This window comes from Atractosteus spatula, chromosome 2, assembly GCF_055471065.1.
Source record: "Atractosteus spatula isolate fAtrSpa1 chromosome 2, fAtrSpa1.hap1, whole genome shotgun sequence".
Taxonomy (NCBI): domain Eukaryota; kingdom Metazoa; phylum Chordata; class Actinopteri; order Semionotiformes; family Lepisosteidae; genus Atractosteus; species Atractosteus spatula.
In genome coordinates this window covers 15,331,206-15,352,845 of record NC_142707.1, presented here as the reverse complement: position 1 = coordinate 15,352,845, position 21,640 = coordinate 15,331,206, and the positions used below count along the sequence as shown (strand labels likewise).

Here is a 21,640-nt window from a genome sequence, read left to right as displayed (position 1 = left end):
GACTGTGTTAAAAAAGGACTGAGTAATGTCGTAACTAGCACAATAAATTTCCTTTGTAAAGAAACCTTGCAAAATGTGGTGTACACGAATTACGGAGAAATGAACATTTGAGGATGTCTAGCCACAGTATTACTATCCATTAATTGCTGATTAAAGATTTTTCTTCTAGAAAATTAGGAGAACATTTTCCTTTTACACTGGCAAAGGTTTAAACTTCTCAAGTGCTGTACTGCACATCAATGCTGAGAGACCCCTGCTTAAACCCTGGCTGTTGAGGGCAGAGGAAATCTGTACCTCTTCTGGACGACTCAACACATGACCCTCTGGCCCCGTGATCCCCAGCTCTAGAATCCGGCGCTGCTCCTGTAAAAACAACAGAATTATTACCAAAAGAACAGGAACCGTAACAGAGAAAAAATAAGTTAAAAACAAGAGGAAGCCACTTAAAAGCTAATTATATCACAATATTCATATAACAAAGTAAGAGAAGCAGTAGTAATCTTTCTTTAAACAAGACTGGACTGCCTTGAAATCTTAGTGAAACAGTATTAGTTTTGGTTCTTATCAGTGAAGTCATTTCTAATTTAGGATTCATAGCTCCTCTCCTTGGTTCTAGGCAGTCTGTGGAAACTATCTTACAAATGCATGTGCTTCCCAAAAATGTTAACCGCTTCTATAATCAGAAAAAAGTCCCTGCACTACAACTCTACCACTATAGTCATAAAAATGAAGCATTTCTGTATTGCACACAGTGAGCAAATTCAATTAAACAGACATGACAATGTAGATGACCAGAGAACAAAGACACATAATAATACTGTAATATTGTTTTGAGGCTTTATACACCTGGAAAATTAAAAGATTAGTTCATATTAAAATAAAGACTGATTCTGGAGTTTTACCTCAGCAATGATGTCTCCATTCTCTGCGTGGACCTGTGCAATAGCACCCAGGTCCCTGATCACACTGAAGACCTCATAAATCTGAAAGAGAAAAGCTCGTCAGGGACTGAAGGAACTCAGATCAGTATGGTGTGTGAAAACGTCAACTTAAGTTAATCTAAATTTTAGTGCAACTTTATATAAAGGAAAACAATTTCCCACTGGGGAACAAAACATACAAAACGTCTGTAGCATTATAGAATTTCATATTTCTGAGGGTTTATTCAACACAAATGTCCTCTCCATCTAATAACTCCATTTTCGTATATCTAACAAGCTTATTATTCATCTTTCCTTTCAACTGTTTCACCCTGCTTTAAGCAGATAATGAACTGGAGATTTACTCTTTTAGGAAATTCCTGAAAGACAAGTGAGGATTAATAATAGTATTCAGACTTGTTTTATAATATGATTGAAATACATTAGTTTTATTTTCTCAGCTCAATGTTTTTATTTTTCAATTGCTGCATTTCTGCAAATGATTTCTAACATGACTATGACATGACTATGCAGCTGTAACAAGTCACAGAAAACAGGAAGTGCTTTCTGTGTAGATGTAATACCAATAATCTCTGGTGACAAAACCACAAATAAATATTCCCTTAAGTGCTTCAGCATGGAAATTTAATTCAGATTTCAATCTTCAGAAGTACCAACTGCAAAGACATTTGAGTAAAAACTTGATTGTGTTAAGAAAGCACTGTCTTTTTTCTTTTAAATAGAATCAGTATGTTAGTTCCCTGCTTTGGTGGCAAATGTACCTCTTCCTTTAACCTACAGTGCTATAAAAATAAAATATTTGTCAACAATAAAATGAGAAAAACAGAAAAGGTGAGAAAAATCCAAGTTTGTGATAATATCCATTCCAGGTTTTGCAAACTGCAAGATCTTATGTAAGCTAACATTGTATAATGGAAATTTCAAGATTGTTACTGTCTTTTAGATTTGCATACAGTAGACATGAAAAGAGCCTTCAAGCTCCTAAAATGGATCAAACTATTCTGCAATGGGAATCGATGTTTATATCCATGTTCCTGCAACTTGAAGATATCCCATCATACCTGGGAATCAGAAAGCTGGAAAACATCCTTGTAGGTCATGTAGACAAGGAAAGAGTTGACACCTAAAGACAAAATACTACGTTAGCAGAGCTTTCATCAGGGAACTTCTTTATAGGAAGCAATAGAATTTAAGCACTTGGGAGAGATTTACTGGCAACTGAATAAAAAGTCAGGGTTGAGGGAAGATAAGGTAGCCGTATTCTAAACTAAGGAGAATAATTTAAGACAGATTAAAAATGTACAGACAATATATTAGCAGCAAAAATAGAATGAGGACATACCATGATCCTTCACCAGAGTCTCCATCTCCTCCTGGACACCTCTGTGCCACTCTGTGATGTCCACATGCAGCGAGTAATCGCAGCAGGACTTGTTGTCTGCCCATTCACGCCACTGCTCAAATGCTGACACCAGACTGACACCAGGCTCAGGCACCACATGGTCAACTGCCCAAACAAAGAATCTCCGTCTTATTCTGTCCCCAGGGTTGAGTAATACCACATGGTTATCATTTTTTTTATCATCACAGAAATGCATCAGAAAGCCTCAGTACATGTAAATTTATATTAAATGAACATGAATGGTACATGACCTAAATTGAAATAAAAAAGTATGTCTTAGACAAGGCCTAAAAAGTACAGTATAAAGTGCTAATACAAAAAAGTAAAAAGAAGAACATACACTAAATGAGCAGTCGATATTTTTTTATAAATGACTCGTTCTTCCAAATATTCCAGAATTTATGCAACAATAATAAACTTTCTTTCCTTTCCTCCCTTACTATTACAGCTGAAACTGAAAATTTTATGAGGCAAAAGACTATGAGGGAAGCTCAAATACCAGACCGTCTCTTTATTCATTTTTCATACATCCAATTTATTTCTAATAGTTTGGCTAACTGTTTGATAAACTGAGAATTCAAGATGTGGCTGTCCTGAAGATTTAAAACGGAACACATGAGAGGCCTGATATTTGACTCTACCTGCCCTAAAGCATTCAAAGAATTAGTAAGTCAGCCATACTGATCATTGTTGTTCCCCCAGCAAGTGCGGCGCGGGTGCCCTGGTAAAAGTCATCTGCTGCTGTCATGCCCCGGTCTGGCATCTGGAAGCGAGTGTGTACATCAATCCCGCCAGGAATTACCATGCGGCCATGGGCGTCGATGGTTTTCACCCCTCCAGGAACAATCAGGTTCTCTCCAATTTGTCTAAGAAAGAGCGTTTGTGTTAGTGCTGCCCCAGCTGTATGAAATCTTGCTTCAAGTCATAAATATTCACAAAACTGGAAAACAATTTCCACTGATGAATCTAGGGCATTTAAAGACATACTCCAATACAATTCTAGGGCAACATAGTGTATGCCAGTTGTTGTGCCACCAAGGTTCTTAGTTGGTTTCATTACTTAATTAACTGCATAACTAATACTTCCAACCAGAGCCTAAGGTGTGTTATAGGAAATTGTACCTTTAATGAGGTTGAAACAAAAACCAAAAGACAATGGGTTCTCCGAGAACTGAATTGGGAAAACCTGCTGTACCTTATGCATCAATGAATCCCAATTACTTTTAAACAAGGCTTAGATTGTTATACTCTGGGTGAACAGATTCAAAATGACAACACTCAAAACCAATGCAATCCACTCTTTTTTTCTCCTCATTTCAATTACTAAAATTAAGTGGGTAAGACTATCCAAGAATGTTTCAGTCATAACGTCCCAATATCAATGCATCTAGACAGCTCTGTGCAATCGTAATTGTGAAGGCTGCATTCACACCCAAGAAAGAAACAAATTGTAGGAAACACTTACTTGATAAGTCCATCTTCCATATAGATATCAGCATAGAAAGACTGGTCATCATTCACAATTTTACCTCCTTTGATCAACAGCCGGTCACTCTAGTTAAGGGGAAAAAAAACAGAAAGTTTTACCAAAAATAAACTCCTCAGCACTCTTCTCTAAGCACAAGTATTGATTTATGTTTTCAAGTGCAGCTACATGCTCATCTAAGAATTTAAATAACATAACCTTAAGACATGAAACTGAGAAATTAAGATAAAATAAACTATTCACGTTACTCCAACACTAAGTGGACAGTATCATACATTTGCAGAATGTTCATAATGTCTGGTATTGTAAGTTTCGCATCTTGCCTGATGCCCAAGAAACTAATTACAGCTTACAAGGCTGAAATTCTCTGTAATTATACTTTATACTTATACATTACTGAGGCTGACCCTTACATTCTGAAAGTTCAGTTTGAGCAACAGTTTACATATATAATATTGTTGTAGTTATGGAAGATTAGCACTTTGCAGTTACCATCTTGATTGCTTTATTTTGAAGGGTTGGAACAATGGTTATTTTCCTGTATTTAAACAGCTGTTAAATGTTTATGCAAGTTAAATAATGTCATTAAGATCACCATATTAACGCATAAATATTCAACAGTCACTGGGCTATTTCAAGTGAAGTCATTAAGATAGAAACTCACTATGGAATAGACCATAGCACAAATACAGCAAGTCATACAGAAAGGGCAAAAAGCAAGGATAGGAAAGACAGCATCATGTATCATCTTCATCTGTGGCTAAAGATCTGCGCCTGTGGCTGGAAGGTTGCCAGTTCAAATCCCATGGCTGGCAGAGGAATCCTACTCCGTTGGGCCCCTGAGCAAGGCCCTTAACCCCAGCTGCTCCAGGGGCGCCGTATAAATGGCTGACCCTGTGCTCTGACCCCAGGCTTCTCTCTCCCCGTCTGTGTGCCTGTGTGTCTCATAGAGAGCAAGCTAGGGTATGTGAAAAGACAAATTCCTAAAGCAAGAAATTGTATATGGCCAATAAAGTGATCTTATCTTATCTTCCTTTCTCTCAAGGTAACCTGAATGCCGAACAAGTACCAGACTTATTATAAAAGAAAACCTGTGGTCCTATATTAGAAATTATGAAAAATATAAAAAATTATCTCCGATTTTTAGTGATGCACTGTTAGAATAGGAAAATGGATACACATATATTTTTGAGGAGATTTAACGCTAATTACAATCACTTTTATTACCACAAACATTATTGCTCTATTAAGGCATTTTGTGTATTAAGAGTTTTGGGACAGAATAAAGAGTCTAAGTCTTCAGAAGATATAGCTCTTGGAACTCACAGAAATGTACAAATCTGTTTATAGAGTTACCTATAAACCATTGTTTTTTTTCCATAGTTGTGTTACTGCTAATAAATATTTATCCTGATTATTACTCTAATAAAATTACTTTTGAACATGATTATTACTCTTTTAAGCTATGGCTGAGAGCAAACAAAAATAGGTTTCATGTAATTATTTGCAATCCCTAACTCAGGAGATTATTAATTTATTTGATTAACAAGATGATGTCAGTACAATCTGAAATTGATTGAATAACCTCCCAGTTTTGTAATTTAATACCCCCATGTTGTAACAATATAAATCTTTTTTACAAAGACAATACACGGGTATAGAGTCTTAAAAATGAAGTACTAAAACATAGCTGTAAAAGACTGAATATAGCTTTTAGTTGATAACACAAATCTGTTTTTGTGACAGTTACATTTTACTGGGCTCCTAAACACTATTACAACAGTTTTGATGTTTTAATCATTATTGTCCAGTACCAAATGTTTAATGAAAAAAACATCAGAAAGCTTTACAACATACCATGAAAGGAAATCATCACATCACTTCAATAGAACGCAAATCGCAAAACAGCATTTTAAGTAAGGTCAGAATCTCCCAAGCAGGAATCACAGCCGACCACAATAGACATTCCTGTTTGGATCGCTACCAGGACTGGGCAACACTCACAGCTCTCATGGCAAAATAGCGACATAGCTCAGCTGCTCAGGGCTTTATCACAATATAAACACATCTCATTCTGAAAGAGAGCACAAAAAAAACAGAGCCAGGGCCAAGAAAGCAAGCTGGCCTACATAACGGAGAACACTGCAGGGAGAGGCTGGAGTGAAATCACTCCTGTATCTTTATTCTGATTCTTACAAATGTGTTCCTCATTCAAGCTACTACAGTGTGTGTTAGGGTGGCGATGGACTTTCTTCTATACAATAACTTAAACACAAATATATTCTGCTTATAGACAGCACATATAAAAAACATACAGAAAGGATTAAAACTGATAAGGCTATGTTTTCAGTATAATATTTGATTGCAAATGAATGCACATATTAAGATCTAAGGGAACAGAAAACAAAACAATTGTACAGCAGTTGTACAATAGTTAATATGCAACAGACCTTATGGCAACACTGTGCCTGTGAACACACATTACATTCTGAGCTGAACAAAAGACCACTATAATGATACTGTATTCTGGACATTTTCAAACCATCCTTTTAACAGCAGAAATTACCCAAGCAAGGGTCAGCCTTTTAAACTTCGGATTTCTTTGCACCATACAATACATACTGTAAAATCGACAGGAGTATAAGTGGACTGCAAATAGTTTCATATACATTAATTTTGAAACGATGTAGTCTTTCCACAAATGGTATCTAAATTTCCACATTACTTAGCCACAATTTGGATGTAGTCACTGTAACTTAATAGCGAATATAGATTTTTCACTAGCAGATACAAAGCAACATTTTTCAATACTGAATTTATAACTCTAGAATGCATTTTTGCAGTATTGATGGATTGTAAAATATTGCATCTATCCCTTAAGACCACTTTTGTATTATCATATTCATTAGATATTTATCGCCAAGATTTGGAATTATGCATACTCAACCAAGATATAAATAGTATTATACATTTACAACCAAGAATAGCTAATCTGTCATTAACAGAAAGAGAACAGTGTTTGGTGTCCTGCTCACATCTTCACAAGGAAGCAAAGTCTTAGGTTTATTAGGCTTCTCCAAACAAAGCCTGCTCTGTTTTCTCTCCTGACTCTGCATCTACAGTAACATCCAACTTTGGTCCATATATAGCAATGGGGCTGGTACGCTATGTATTTGTGTGTGAGTCATGTAATGTAGTTAACAGAAAAACATCTTGGTAATATCTACATCACCCTAATTCTGGTAGTCAGACTAAAAAATGGGCCACAGACCTCATACGGCGCAAGGCTTGCAGTTGGGGTAACATGTTTTGTGTGTACTTAGTATTTACAGCACTTATTTAAAAAAAAGCTTTATTTTTATTGTTTCTTTTAAGCTTGTATCACCAGCTGTGATAACTACATTACGTCAAAAAAATCTATTTCCAGAAACTGCTGTTTTTTAAAACAGGGAGGAGCAAAACCTCCTCCTGGAAGAGAGACAACGTGCATTATCCCACAGTGCAACAACACCCCACCCTGCTGGAGCTTTTAATGTTGGCAGGAGCCCCTGACAGAAAGACTGCCCTACCGTCTTTCATAATTTCTTGTATCTATTTCTGTGGACCTTCTGGGACCACTCTGAAGTATTTTCATAAAAAAAATCCTTGTCCCTGACAAGTTCAGTATGGCATAGACTGAAAGTCTAGTTGGCCACAAAAGCCAAGTTTTTAAGAGCTTAATCCTTTACTTTACTATTCGAAGGTGACAAAAAGTTCTACTGGAAAATTTAAATTAAAATGTTCAATAAATGTAAATGTTTACACAGCTCACAAGTTATTAAACATTCAGATTGTTTTTAAAATGTCACAGGAATTCCTCAAATAGGAATTCCAAAATATTAACTGAATTTCAAAGTGCTATTTATCATAAAACATTTTTGATGCAATCATTCTATACAAATTTAGTACTATATGAAAAGCACAATGGTGCATTAACAAGATAAAATAAACAGTCAAGATTTTAAGTTGACTGCCCATTAGATGCATAAACCACTGCTAATTAGTAGCTGTGAATATGACAGGCAACACAAAAGCTGCTGTTGTTGAGGCCATAACATTCAGAACGTAAGTCTGAACTCTTTCAATAGGCACGGCACACCAAACCTACAAGTTATAACAAAGAAAGAAGTCAAGTTTCTTTAATTTTCTGATGACCAAACTGCCTTTTAACACAATTAATGAAACCCTAGCTCAATGTAGCCCACAACTGAAAGGTAAGGCAACTTGCATCAGAGCATGTCAAGATACAGTATATCACTGCCCCACATCGATGCATTAATCAATTTTAACAAGTGAGCAGAGTAACCTTCAGAGTAAAGAAACAATGTACTCCTAACAATCAGATGACAAGAAACATCTTAAGAGTAAACCTGTAAATATTACTCTCAGATTGGAGAAACTGGCCTATTTCTTTCTTCCAATATACATCTCATGACCACTAAAGAAACTAATTTAACAAACAAGTTCTCAAAATTCTAATGACATTTCAACTGATAGATGTTTTGCTAGTATATGACACATGAAATGTCATATACTTAAAATTGAACAATACTAAATTGACTATTAGGAATTAAAAATTAAAACATCACATCTTTTCCACCAAATCTCAAAAACAATTCTTCTTCTAAAAGGAAAAAGGTAACTTCCTCTAAATTTTAAACAGCTTGATATCTTAGAAAAAAACAGCAAATTTAAATTAGACCGTACGAACCCACTTCAGAATATTGTGCTAAAAAAAGATATTGAACAAGCAGAAATTACAACAGAATATAGCACTGTTTAAATCAAAATAGTTTTACTATCAAAAATATTTAATTATTTCTACAATGTGAGAAGGGTAATGGAATAAATATTTTAAGATTGTTTTACAAACTTTACAAAAAATGAAAATATTTGAGGCCAGCTAGTTTGAGTTGGTGTATTTATAAGTCACATCATGAGGGTCATAGCTAATGTCTTTCCTTACATTTGTCACCTGACATCAGCTACATCACTTAGATACTTAATTTAAAAAATATTATACAATGAAATTCTGGCTTAATTTCATTTAATGATGGGCTGCAGGGTCTGCACACCAGATGCAAATCACAAGATTTTCAATCTTGTTTAGATCACGTAACAATAATTCTTGAAGAAGTTTAAACATTAAGATTTCTGTGTTGAAAAAACAATAGAAGAATCTAACTTCACCTTTAACAGACAGATGTACAGCTTCAATATAAATGCCTTTTATAAACACTGTTCTCTTTACACTAAAGCATGTTCAGGTACTTTAGTATTGGTTATATTTTTAAGTGTTTCTTCACTGGCAGTGGAGAGTGGAAAATTATTCAGAATTACATGTTCATGGAAAAGACAACATTGCACATACATTCAATAACTTGGTGACAAGGCCTTTCAGACTAGAAAAACCATTAAGACAACCTTCAAGTTTAAACTGTCACTTTGTTTTACAAAAGAATATAAAAACATGAGGATCCAAGATAAGATCATTCATATTCAAAAGGGTTGTTGCCAAAATGCCAGTGAATATCACATAAGAGTGACTTTCATATATATACACCTATTTAATATTATCAGACTTAAATTAAAATTGATATATAATATGTACAAGTTCAATTAACTTTAATAGACAAGTTATCCGGAACCAAACGCATTTCAGTAGTGCTCTGTGATTCAGACCAGCTCAATATGAACACACCAAACAAACAATGAATTCTTTTATTGCTAAGATGCGCAACATACTGTAGTACTCTCATGCATGTAGTATACTAAGCATCACACGCCACATTAAAAAGACACTGACCTCATTTATTAACTTCAAGACATTTTTTAAGATTAAATGTACTAAGAGATCTGGGATAAAACAACTGCTTTCAAGTCCCTTCAAGCAGAGAGAACAGTCCACAGACCTCCATATTTCTTTGCTGGATTTAGGTGATCTTCTCAGTGGTACTTTCAGCCTACAACATGAGAACCATAATACAATCATTTAATAGACACCAACCTTATTTATTCACTGACGGCTATATTGCGTGTTCCTTTATACACAAATGGAACCATAGCAGAGAGCAACACGACAATGGGAGGTCAATAGCATATACAGGATGTAGGAGCCTTACTTGCTGTTCCATGGGATGCCCCCCTGAATCTTCATTCTTTCCCCCAGAAACATCGCCAATGATTTTGATATTTGTTTGGCATTATAGATTATAAACAGACCAGAAACACCACCCACAATCTCTTTTCTCAAGCATAAAGACAGAAAAAACATCACGATGATTTCGCTTGGGGTACACTAAGCTTTTGTACTCAGCTTTGCTAGAGCACGACAATCACAAGACAGTGAGAAAAAATGTTAGCTGTATTTGAAGCACATCTTTTCAGATGATGTTAAATATATTACAAAATCTGGGGTGAAACAAATGTCCTTCAAACAGTCCTCTGTATTTGTTTTCAGAAATTATGTCACATTCTCAGCAGTACTTTCAACCTAAAGCATGAACCGTGATATAATCACTTAATAACTCGTTTAGTAGTTTCACCAGAAACCACTGTGGCATATCATGTTGCGAACCATGTAGCACTGGAGGTCTCACAAAAGCATTTCTATATAAATTGATAAAAAAATATGAAAACTACAATATAAAAGCAATTTATTTTTGCATTACAAGGATAAAATGTTGCCCAAAATGCCAATGTAGAAATTCAAAAATATTTTCCACTGTCTGAACCATCTACTAATTAATGTTTTTAAGAAATTACATCCTGAACCCTTTTAAGAAGGGTGATGAATCCAATCTTTAAAGTCTTAGCTTTTTATTAAGAGACGGAGCATTTTGAAAACCTTATACATGAACTTAAATATTGCTTTAATGTGTACTTTACTGATAAAGGAAACAATGAGAAGTAACATGACATTACATTTTAAAAAATGTATGCACCATTTTATGTGTTTGAATAGGCACTGTATTTGAAGACTGCTTCTGCTTCAGTGGAACTTTAACAGAAGCAAAGAATAAAATACTGGTATTTTATATTGAAAAAATGAATAATTTCATTACAAATATCACAAATGACCATTTAGAACATAATCATGATTATGACATTAAAAGTGCATTAATTTTTAATGGGGAAAAAACTATGAAATGTGCCCATATATAGGATAATTTACCAAATGCTGTTTCAGAAAACAACGTTTTTTCTAATCTTTTACCATGTTGGCAAAAAAAAACGTTTAAAGTGGACTTTAATACATTTTAAGACAAATGCATATTAAACACATGTCTGCTTAAAAGTACTATAAATATACTGTACACCACAGAATGCACAAAACGGTTAAAAACACACAAAGTGGATAAACTTGCCATTCTTTCCAAAAGAGATGGAATAGGCCCTCTGCCTCAGGCCATTCGATGTAGCGGTGTGCCTGAAACATGCAGGCTGCACCCTCTTCTCAAGCAGCTCCTCAGATAAAGCAGGCAGCCTGTCAGTTAGGGTGTGGGCTCTCAGCACTACTGCTATTTCTAGTGAGCAGGTGCACTTCGAAAGAGGCAGGGCTAGGAGCCACAAAGCATTTGTGCTTGATAAGACAAAGTTTAAACTGCATAATGACTATATGTATACATTTAATTGAAAGGATAATTAAACCTAGCATTTAATGTAGCAAATAAATTGGTCAGACTCAGAAGTGATCATACATGAGAAGAAAGCTTTAGCTGATCTTCTCCAAGTCTAACCTGTCATCCAAATCTGACAGATGTCTGAAGAATCCCACCCATGCATCTGCAAGAGCTGACTTCAGAGATGCCTTAATTGTCAAGACAAAAGAGGGAGGGAGACAATCAGGGATTTTATCCCTAATGTAATCGTTCTGAGAAGAAATGCTGCTATGTGGTAAATATTTAGTTTTACAGGAAAAACATACAGAAATATGGTCTCATTGAATAATGAGTTATGAATTACACATCACAAAGATTGAAACTGGGTTACTACCAATGACCTATATTCCCTGTATACAGGGATCTTCTCCAAGCTATTCTTGATATAGTACAGATTTTTTAAAGATATTAATTCGCTTGGAGGCACTGGGTTAGCTCAGTGTAAGAGAAGGAACATAAGGAATACAAAAAACTTTCGCAAACTGTATTTAACTATTTTATTCCGCTTATGTTATTGGCTATCTTTTCGCAGGCTGCTCATTACCAGAGTGGCTGACACAGTGATGGGGAAGTGAAGGAGGAAGGCAGTGCCTCCATCTGTTTCTTTCCATTATCCTACCCCGCTATTCTCTCTCTTCGCCATGATCTCCCACGGCTTCTGTGCGGACATTAAAAAAAGACCGTATCGCTATCCAAGCCCCTAACCAGAGTTCTCCAAAAACAGTATTCCACGCCATATGAAATGTAGCCTATATATACAAATTACACCATATTAGCTCGGGTAAAGATTCCTAAATCTCTTCCCAGGCACTAAAATAAGAACGGATGGGCGGGTGCAAGCAGTCAATTAGCTTGGCCAGCACAGTAAACCGAAGTACAAAAGAACTCGGTATCAAGCCTCGCCGTGCTCTTGCATTTTGAAACCACAATAATCGGTAAAAAGTCGCCTTTACAATTAACGGAACCCAGCATTCATTTAAAACACAATGGCTGGTTCTAGCTATCTCTAGCTGTAATTATTCAGCCTGTTTAAAAACGGACATTACCATCAGGCTTATACCAATAAAATATACAGTATAACAGCAGTGCTAAGACAAAATGTGTTCATTTATAAGCAGACTGCAATTCACATCAATGTTTTTTTTTGTTCCCAAAAACGAAATCGCCCTTTTAAATCCAAGGGTTCCTCCCTGTTCATCTGTCAATGAAAACACCTTGCAAACGACTGCGCATTTACGGACCCTTGCACCGTTATTTAAGATCACTGGTACCCAAAACTGACTAATGGCTTAAAGTGTCCCGTTCATTATTAATCCTATTTCAAATACAGCATTAATGAAGTGCCGCCTTCAAAAGCATTCATTCGTCAAAAAAAGGAAGACGGCTGTGTCCATTGTGTTTGTTGTAATCCTTGTCCTTTCTATTGCTGCCACCAGGAACGCACACATACAAGGCAGCCCAGTTTTTTTTTGTTTCACGTCGCATAGGAAAACCTACTCTTCGTACTTACGGTGATCCGAGGGATATTTTTCTTTCCCTGATATCCGGACATCTCGGTTCCGTTATTACGTTATTACAGGCGATACTGTTTGTTCGTGTCTTTATAGGCGTGAAAGGAATGGATGCTCGGGCTACGTTGCACGGAGCAGGTTTGACACTCGCTCGACTCGACCCGCAGACACAGCGCACACCGCCACCAGCCACACGGACCTCCTGCGGCAGCCTTTCAACAGCAATAGTCTTCGCTTCAGATGGCGAACCACCACGATGGCAGACCTGGGAAAAGCTCTCGGCTTCAATGCAAGCCTTTTCTTTTCTGCCGCTGCTGCACCAAACCTACCCAGACAGACACAGACACACTGGGAGAACGATTTGCTCAGCGGAGGCCAGCAAGCATGCGCAGTGCCCCGCCCTGTTCCAACAGAAAGCCCCCCATCCTCCCTCCTTTTTCTTAGCCTGGGATGGCGGCGGCTGAATAGGGGGGTGGTGGTGGGGGGATAGTTTCTATAGCCTCCCTGTTCAGAATGCAAATCACAGCACTTGCGCCGAATCCGAAAAACCCTTGTTGGATCGCCGTCTCTCTCCAATTTTCTCTCCATTTTTTCCATTCAAAATTCCAAACTTCATCAATCAGCTTTAGATCCCAGATGCCAACTGCAATATGTAACCGTATCTCATAGTGCGCCTCACTGTAGCCGTTTAATCTGATTGCTTACTTCATGTTTTTTTTCCCCCTTTTTTACTAGCAAGCCTTCATTCTTATATTCTGCAGATGTGGGAGATCTATACACCGTACAGAATATCGAAATGGAAAAGAACAAATTGGAAAAGGATTGTATTATAAATACTAAAGCGTAGTATTACGTAATAATACCATAAACAAGAAGACGTGCTTTGAATTTTTTGACTGGTTTTGCCCTGAATGGGATTTTTCCTGTATTTGTCCGAAAAGGCCTGCTGTAAAATACCATTACAGATATCCATCCATTACCAGAAACACAATATCTTAGTGAGGGTTGCAACCTTGAGTTTAATTAAGACAAAGAATAATTTTACAGACTTTTTAAGGCTAATTCTGAATTTAGCCTTGACAGCTTTACAAGAAAACCTTTTTTTTATTCTACAGCATAGAGACGGCTTCAAAGAATCAGGTCATTATTATTTGCAATAACGAGGTTGCTAGAATCAGAAAACCCAAGTGAAAATTAACCTTGAAAAACCTTGTGTTGGGGCAATAGGGTTAGATATTGTTTGGAAAAACTGCCCAATTCAAAAGCAACTGATTGAAGTCCCCCTATCTAGATAAGCAAACAGACCACAATGACATACAATAAATACTACAATTTAAACTTGTTACAGTCTTTGGCATACGTTTTTGCTCTAACAGCTTTCAGCATATAAAACTTCAGTAACATTACCAATCTAAAAAAATATTTTAAAAATCTACTATCTTAAATAATACTCCCACGAGTTAATAATTTTGCAATACAATAATCTTCAAGTAAAATAACCTTGAAAGGACTGCCTTTAGGGTTATGAGGATTTTAAGAACAAGCTGTCGCTCAGATTTAAGGGACCAGTTCTGCTTCTCAGCGAAACGTTGAAAGCTAATTAATCTTCACTCCGGCAATTGATAGATTATACATTTTCTCAGAAATTAACCGAGGAAGTGTATTACATACGTTCATTAGATAATGGAAAGAAAGCCTTTAAACGTCGCTAAAAGGAATTTAGAAGTTCCGTTTTGTTTTTACTCATTCTATTAAAGAAATGCTTAATTATCCTTTACCACCAATCAGTCTATAGGTATTACCCCAGCAGCTTGTGGTGTTTTTTATTTACTGAGTAGTAGTAATTGATCACAACCAATTACTAATACTAGGCCTTCTGCTACTACCAATACTGCTACGAAAACTACTGTAATAAGAAGGGGCATCAACAACAAAATTACCCGGTTGCTTTGTCTGCGGTCTCCATGAACCATTTTTCTCTTCGCTACGTCTTTTGCGAATATGCTATTAAAAAACCTTTCCCTATTCCGTATTTTTCAGTGATATTGTTTAACTACTTCAATGTAAATATGTATTTTATATAATACGGAATTCTTCTCCTTTTCAACGGCTTCTTCTTCGGGTCCGTTAATTGACGTTTCAAATTATTTCTGCACGGGGGCGGTGTCACCTACAGCAGGTTACCTATTGTCATGGCAACGGTAAACTCGTTATTTGGTTCTGCAGTAAACATTAAATCAAGAAGTTAATTAAATAAACTATAAAAATAATCAACTTTCTCGTGTATGCAAACAATGATTATGAAAATGACAAAAATATTCTCAAATCAACAAAAAATAGATGATCTATTAGATGTTAATAATAGTATGCACCATAGCATTCGAAGCAGTTTTAAGAACTGTGATCCTTTACAACCTGTTTTATTCATATTCATAATATAATCAGATAAATATTGTTATATTTCAGTATATTTAAATAACCATTAATATGTAATTCAAAGCAGCCCATTTTCCAATATTTTTCTGAACAAGTACTACTCTTCAGCGAATGAGTCTTGTGATATCAGGCTTTTCTCCAGAGCACAGGGACACTAATCTCTGTAGCAGCCTCTTGGACTAATGTGTGCCACACTGTAATGAACCAGTCAGCATTCATTTTCAGGGCGTGTCAGCTGTCAGCTGGAGTTCCCAGCAGCGCCTGAAACAGTTTCTGTCTCCAGATCCCAGAGAACTACAGCCCTGAATGGTCCTACCTTCATCTTAAAATTCTCTGTGATTTCTGGCATAGAAACAATGGCAATTAAGTCTAGTTAAACCAATTACAAATCATTAATAGCTCATGTGAATTGATATTCATTTATCTCAAGGGTTCTCCCAAATGAGCATCACTTGTTATAAACACACTCTACTCTTCATTGTATATTAAGTTAAGCAATAGCACTACATTCGTTTTTACCTGATAAACTGTTTTGAGACAGAACTCTCGATTCATGATGGGGAGGTTGTGGGTTGAAATATGAGATGAAATGCTGCTTTTAAAGCCTTCATCAAGGGACTTCACTTCAGTAAATACCTAGTTGGGAATGGTTGCAGTACCAGGTAGTCATTGTAAATGAGAATATGTTTTCTATTGACTTACTTAGTATCTGGAAAAATTAAGTATTACATTTAAAAAGTCACAGATGAGGGTCTGCAGAACAGTAAGGGATTTCTTTTTTAAAGTTGCTGAGGGTCTGTGAAAATAATTAACTTGTGTCCCATACATGAAGATTGTTCTTCCTCAGTCAATATATTAGTGTCTCAAAATAAAAACCCATTCTCCCTCTCTCCTTCTCTTTTATATATTTGTATACTGCAGATATACATCCATGCTGGCATGCATATCCAGTATATACTGTACCTCATACTGTACATAAAGTATGCACAGTTAGCTCCACATTTATTCAAGCAATATTGACACAATGTAACAAAAGTTAGATTTAACAAAATGCAAGTGTACATCCAGTATTTAATATATAAATTTCATTGCCATAAGACTATCAAATTAGATATCACAATAACGTGTCTGACTAACATAACTGCATTATTATTCAAAATATCAAATGTAAATGTATTCATACCCTATAAATCTGTTAAAATGTAGAAAATTCAGTCTCCCTAGTGATTTGTGTTAATCTGGTAGGTGGACAAGGCCACAGAACATTTCTAGAAGTCTCCCTAATTGTCGTTAGGAATTTGAGGAGAGTGAACACAGAAGCAAATCATTCAGAATTACATTATCATGGGAGAAGTTAGAGAATTATTCAAAGATCTGAGGTAAATAGTTATTAGCTCACAGATTACAACTACAAGACGTTCTATAAGACTGTCCTCTATCGTTTCTATCATCCAAAAAGTGAAGGCTAGTAAGATAGTTGTTCCACCAGAAATAGACTGAAAAGAAGGTTTTACTCAAATGTGTTGTATGCAAGGTGGATTGAGAGGTTAACTCACACCTCAGGACAATAATCAGGAGTCACTCCATGTCAACATAAAAATAAACAGACATGAATATGCCAAATGAACACATGACCACAAGTCCCAAGTCAAATGGGACCAAAGGATGTACTGTAATTGTTTTAAAATCAAATTAAGTTTTTTTTCTCACTCTCTCTCAGTCTCATTACCAGTACAGTGTGATTTATTCAGAAAGGTAAACCTCCTTACTGAGTAGTGTGTGAACTTATTAAAAGTTACAGAAAGCACCTTCATTGTGTCATGTAAGCCATAGCAGGATCAGAAAGAAATACTGATCGCTGCGAAATGAATCATTTTGAACATTTTATATTTATATTAAAAAAATATGTTAACATTATAGTTATTATATTATATTAATATTTTAATATTTTCATGTATTTATTCTGCAAATACAGAATGCACACTTGCATTCGTTTTACAAAAGCAAATGATCCGTTACATTATATCAAGGTTCTGAATAAATTTGTATATATGGACATACTGTATACACATACATACGGTATATAAAACATTTACCCAATTTCCATGCAAACGTTATATAGAATTTTAAATCTAAAATGAAAAAAAAAACATGCATTCATTTTGAATTTCCATGGAAAAACATGAAAGTGCATTATTTTGGCATACCTGAAAACATTTCACATACCTGAAAAGCAAAAGTGTTTGTTTAGGAATCAAAAGGAGTTGGTATTTCTTTAAAAAAAAAGACTTGACAGCATTTAGAGAACATGACCAAACTACAATATGTGATTGCTAAGTCACTGTGTTCAGGATGTGGCCTAGCAATGGCTGTTAGATCACTGAGCTAGCAGAACAAGCTCTGTGGTCCTTTATCATTCATAGCATCTTGCGTGTCTTACACATTTGGATTTTTTTTAATCCTGGTTCCAATTTCCTATTGTATGTTTTGTCCCTTTTTTGGGCTTGTCACAACAGCTTGTTAGTCTCTTGATGGCTCTGTTGGGAAAAAACTGCCAATTACCTTTTCAGTAAAGTAAAGATTTGGATGGATCAATTTTTAAAGTTTATTTCAGTATAGCTATTGGTTTCCTTGAGCTGCTGTTTAGAACATTTTAAATATCTACATCCACTTTGTCCAGCTTACAGAAGTTTACAGAAGATGCTGGGAATGCATGATATATAATCTAAAACAAATCTCAGTATTCATAGTATAGTTTTTTATAAAAGACACAGACTGCCCATTTTTCTTTATGCTATGGCTCATTGAAACACTGTACAATCTTTAAATTATGTAATCTTGTTATAAAACAAATGACAAAAAAGTTCGAGATTTTAAAACTCTTTGGTAGAGAAATACTATTGCACTAGTAGACCCCATCTGCCATAGTCACATAATCCTGTTAAACAGTCTATACAGTACAATGTGTTTTATGAGGGAATATTTGAAATATTTGGAGACAATAAAAGGACAATGCTAAAGACCAGCGGTGAGTCCTCCCTTGTTTTTAAAATCCTGATCCTGTCTGCTGTTTCAGTGTGGTTACTAGTTGTAACACACTCCTATGGTTAGTGTTCATCACTGCACACCTGCACTAGTTGGATTAGAGTTCTTCTTCTAGGGATTCATAGGTTATACAGGTGTGGGAGGAGGTCTTTTAACATATGTCACATTTGGAACAAGGTCTAGATCAAATGAATAAATAATTTCTCGACATGATATATATGTCCATATGTAATGTGATTGCTTGTGGAAATACTATCATATCTGGAACTAAAATGGACACCTGCAAGGATTAAATGGAGATTTTCTTTTGCCCCTTCTGCAATTTTTTGTGCTGTGGTGTCTTTGTCAAGGTTAGACACGTTAGTGTTGCTTGTGACACTGTTTTTTTTCATCTGAAGTGCATGCTAGTAACATCAAATGAAAGATTATCTTTCTTCCACCAGGCTTGAGTACATCCAGAATTCTGCAACTCATGTGCTATAAAGGTACTGTGCATCAGTACTTCCAGTGAAATTCAAAGTGAACTTTTCTGTACACATTTATTGAAGGATTAATTGCATGAGTATAATCCAGATCTTAATTGAAGGTCTACAGATCTAAGATCCACAGGTTCAGGACATCTTACTTTGATTAAGACCATGCTCCGCTCAGTGGGTGAGTGAGTCTACTTGTGTCTGTGGAACTCACGGCCCAAATCTTTAAACAAAAAACTGGATTGATTTTACTTACGGTTTCATAAAATTAACTTCCTGTACTTTTTCCAACATTCTTTTTTATTCTGTTGTGTATTACAGTGCAGTTAGTGCATGTTGTTGCATATTCTTTGGGCTTGTTGAAAAGCAGTCACAAAGATGAATTATTATTATTGCTCATCTTATGGGCATTGCCCTCTCTAGTCCTGGAGAGCCACAAAGGTCAATGTTCAAAGGTTTATAGGCCTCTTTAATGCAGAGAGGGGGGAACCTCCCACAGGGGCCACAGTTCAACACGTTTTTAAAATCCTCTCCCATGTGAGATCTAACAAACTGACAGAATTAGTCTGATTAAGCAAATAGTTGGGTTCAAAAAAGCAGAATGCCCTGTGGCCCAGAGGGTCTAATTCATTCTTTGTAAAATGCAGTTGAACTAATGTTCATTTTGGAAAATGAAACCTGGCAATTGAATCGATTTATACATTAAAGGTTTGGGTAATACAAAATCTCTAACTATGTGTAGCCACTCTGGACCTGCTGTATGGTAAGCCCCTGCATTTGTTCTTCTATAAAAAATCCAAGCGTAGGATACAAGCGTGATGTGACCTGTCCAGAAAGTTTTGTGCAAACATATGTACAGCACAGTGCATTTATGACGTGATGCCTCTCTGATCTGGTCACCTGCATCTTAGATTTGCTCCATTTCATATTCATAGACTGAAGTTCATTTCTTTCCCCTTGGACCCTTGATCGACTGTAGCTCTTGTTTAATACAATGTTGCCACAGTCATTTCTCTTCATTTTTATATCAAACATGAAATTAATTTTAATAGGTGCAAAATGGCTTTGACTTGGATTTTCTTGTTGGGCTTTTCTTCCTTCAGGCTTCTCAGTGCTGGATCCAACTTTACAGTCCCATTGAGAAAGAGTGGCCCAAACTGAGGTTTCCTAGATGCATATATAATGGGGGGGAGGTATTTTATATTTTTTCTAATCACGGGCCAAGAAGTTCTAGACACAGGTGTACATACAGACAAAATAAAAGGACCCAAAATAAAAAAGACCCCCTCTGTTTAAACAGAGGAGAATATGTAGGCATATCTCACAATTGCACGGTGGATGTGACTTTGCAAATGCTGACAGAGCAATACAATGTGACTACCTAATTGCACAAAGAAAAAAGGGCATTATGAAGCTACAGTGCAAAGTCATTATTAGTTAAACGATTGCCAATGGTATTGTCTAGTCATCAAACAGTAACATTCCGTGGCAATACGTCCTCCAGCAAAGAATTGAAATTTTAGCAAGAAATAACGATCAATAGGAAGTGCTTTACAATTCTCCCATAGTTTCAGTCCATTTATTTATTTTTTGATTCAGGCAGACACAAGCAAGACAAAAACATCTTTGACAACGAAAAGATGCACTAGTCCGTTTACGTTACAGTGCACAACGGTACACCTACCTTGTCGTTGAGGTTCTGAAGAGCTTCCTTGCCGGTGCCTCGCCTGATCTCCACCTTCCTCCCCGATTCCAACGATGTGCCTCTGGGATAGCCCGTCTGGGAGATGTCCCTCTGCTTGTCAATTACCCTACTGTCAGTCCTGCCACCGCCCCGGCTCCCTGAGAGCGAGTCGAAATCTAAGGTCTTGTTCTCAGTCGAACCCTCCACCGGACAGAACATGCCACAGAATTTCTGCCGCGGCTTGGGGCTGCCTGATCCCATGTTTTTAAAAAAAGCAGGCACTTCTTCGGTGGTCGACATCTTTCAATGTGTGCTGCTGCTCGCTGTTGTTGCTGCTACTGCTACTGCCACTGCTGCCGTTGTTAATTTTGCACAGCAAATAGCCGCCTTCACCAGTTTTGGTGCAGGTGGTCCTCAGTCACTACAGGGTGTGCGGCGCAGTAATCTTCAGCCCTGAAATGCAATATGTAAAGAAGGGAAGTATAAAAAATCACGATACACCGGTACGTGAGATGTGTACTTATTTTTCAATGCGCATGGTATTTTTGAATATCAGGAGAAGAAATAAAGAAGAACACCTTTTCATATTCGGAATCTATCCCAACTTTTATATTTAAACATTTTACAGTGCTCATTCCTTTAAGTTTTTTTAGCACTATTTCTTAATTCGTTTTTATTCAAAAATGGGCGTCCAATCTGTTGCACATATACAAACAGACAAACGTCAGTCATTCAGAGATGCCGAACCATTTCAATCCCTAAAAGAGAAAGCCTGGGGCTCTTAAATAAACGGTATAAATAATAGTCAGAAGACACTGACAAACACGACCGCCAGTGCTGCAATTAACAACAGACCCTCTTGCGCTCTTGGGTGCGGAGCGAGGCAGCTGAGGTAAGAAGTTCCAGGCAAACAGGAGAAGTAACTCCGCCAAGAGGAGAGCTAGAGCGAAATAAAGAGAGAG

The 21,640-nt window shown here is 36.5% G+C and overlaps 1 protein-coding gene across 2 annotated transcripts in view; it reads right to left on the bottom strand.

The window, feature by feature from the left end:
• The window catches only part of dpysl2b (dihydropyrimidinase like 2b), a 30,648-nt gene extending 9,663 nt beyond the window's left edge, over positions 1 to 20,985 (bottom strand). Inside the window, exons 1-8 of one of the 2 annotated variants that reach the window (XM_088908470.1) lie at positions 20,679 to 20,985; positions 17,187 to 17,189; positions 3,809 to 3,897; positions 3,025 to 3,209; positions 2,284 to 2,448; positions 2,003 to 2,064; positions 903 to 983; positions 295 to 363 (exon numbers count right to left, since the gene is read on the bottom strand). In XM_088908470.1, the coding sequence (XP_088764596.1) occupies positions 295 to 363; positions 903 to 983; positions 2,003 to 2,064; positions 2,284 to 2,448; positions 3,025 to 3,209; positions 3,809 to 3,897; positions 17,187 to 17,189; positions 20,679 to 20,978 (954 nt within the window). In that variant the 5' untranslated portion in view covers positions 20,979 to 20,985. Of the gene's footprint in view, positions 1 to 294; positions 364 to 902; positions 984 to 2,002; positions 2,065 to 2,283; positions 2,449 to 3,024; positions 3,210 to 3,808; positions 3,898 to 13,039; positions 13,429 to 17,186; positions 17,190 to 20,678 lie in introns of those variants that run through there. The other variant, XM_088908469.1, reaches the window with a different exon arrangement.
• Between the last annotated feature and the right edge of the window lie 655 nt (positions 20,986 to 21,640).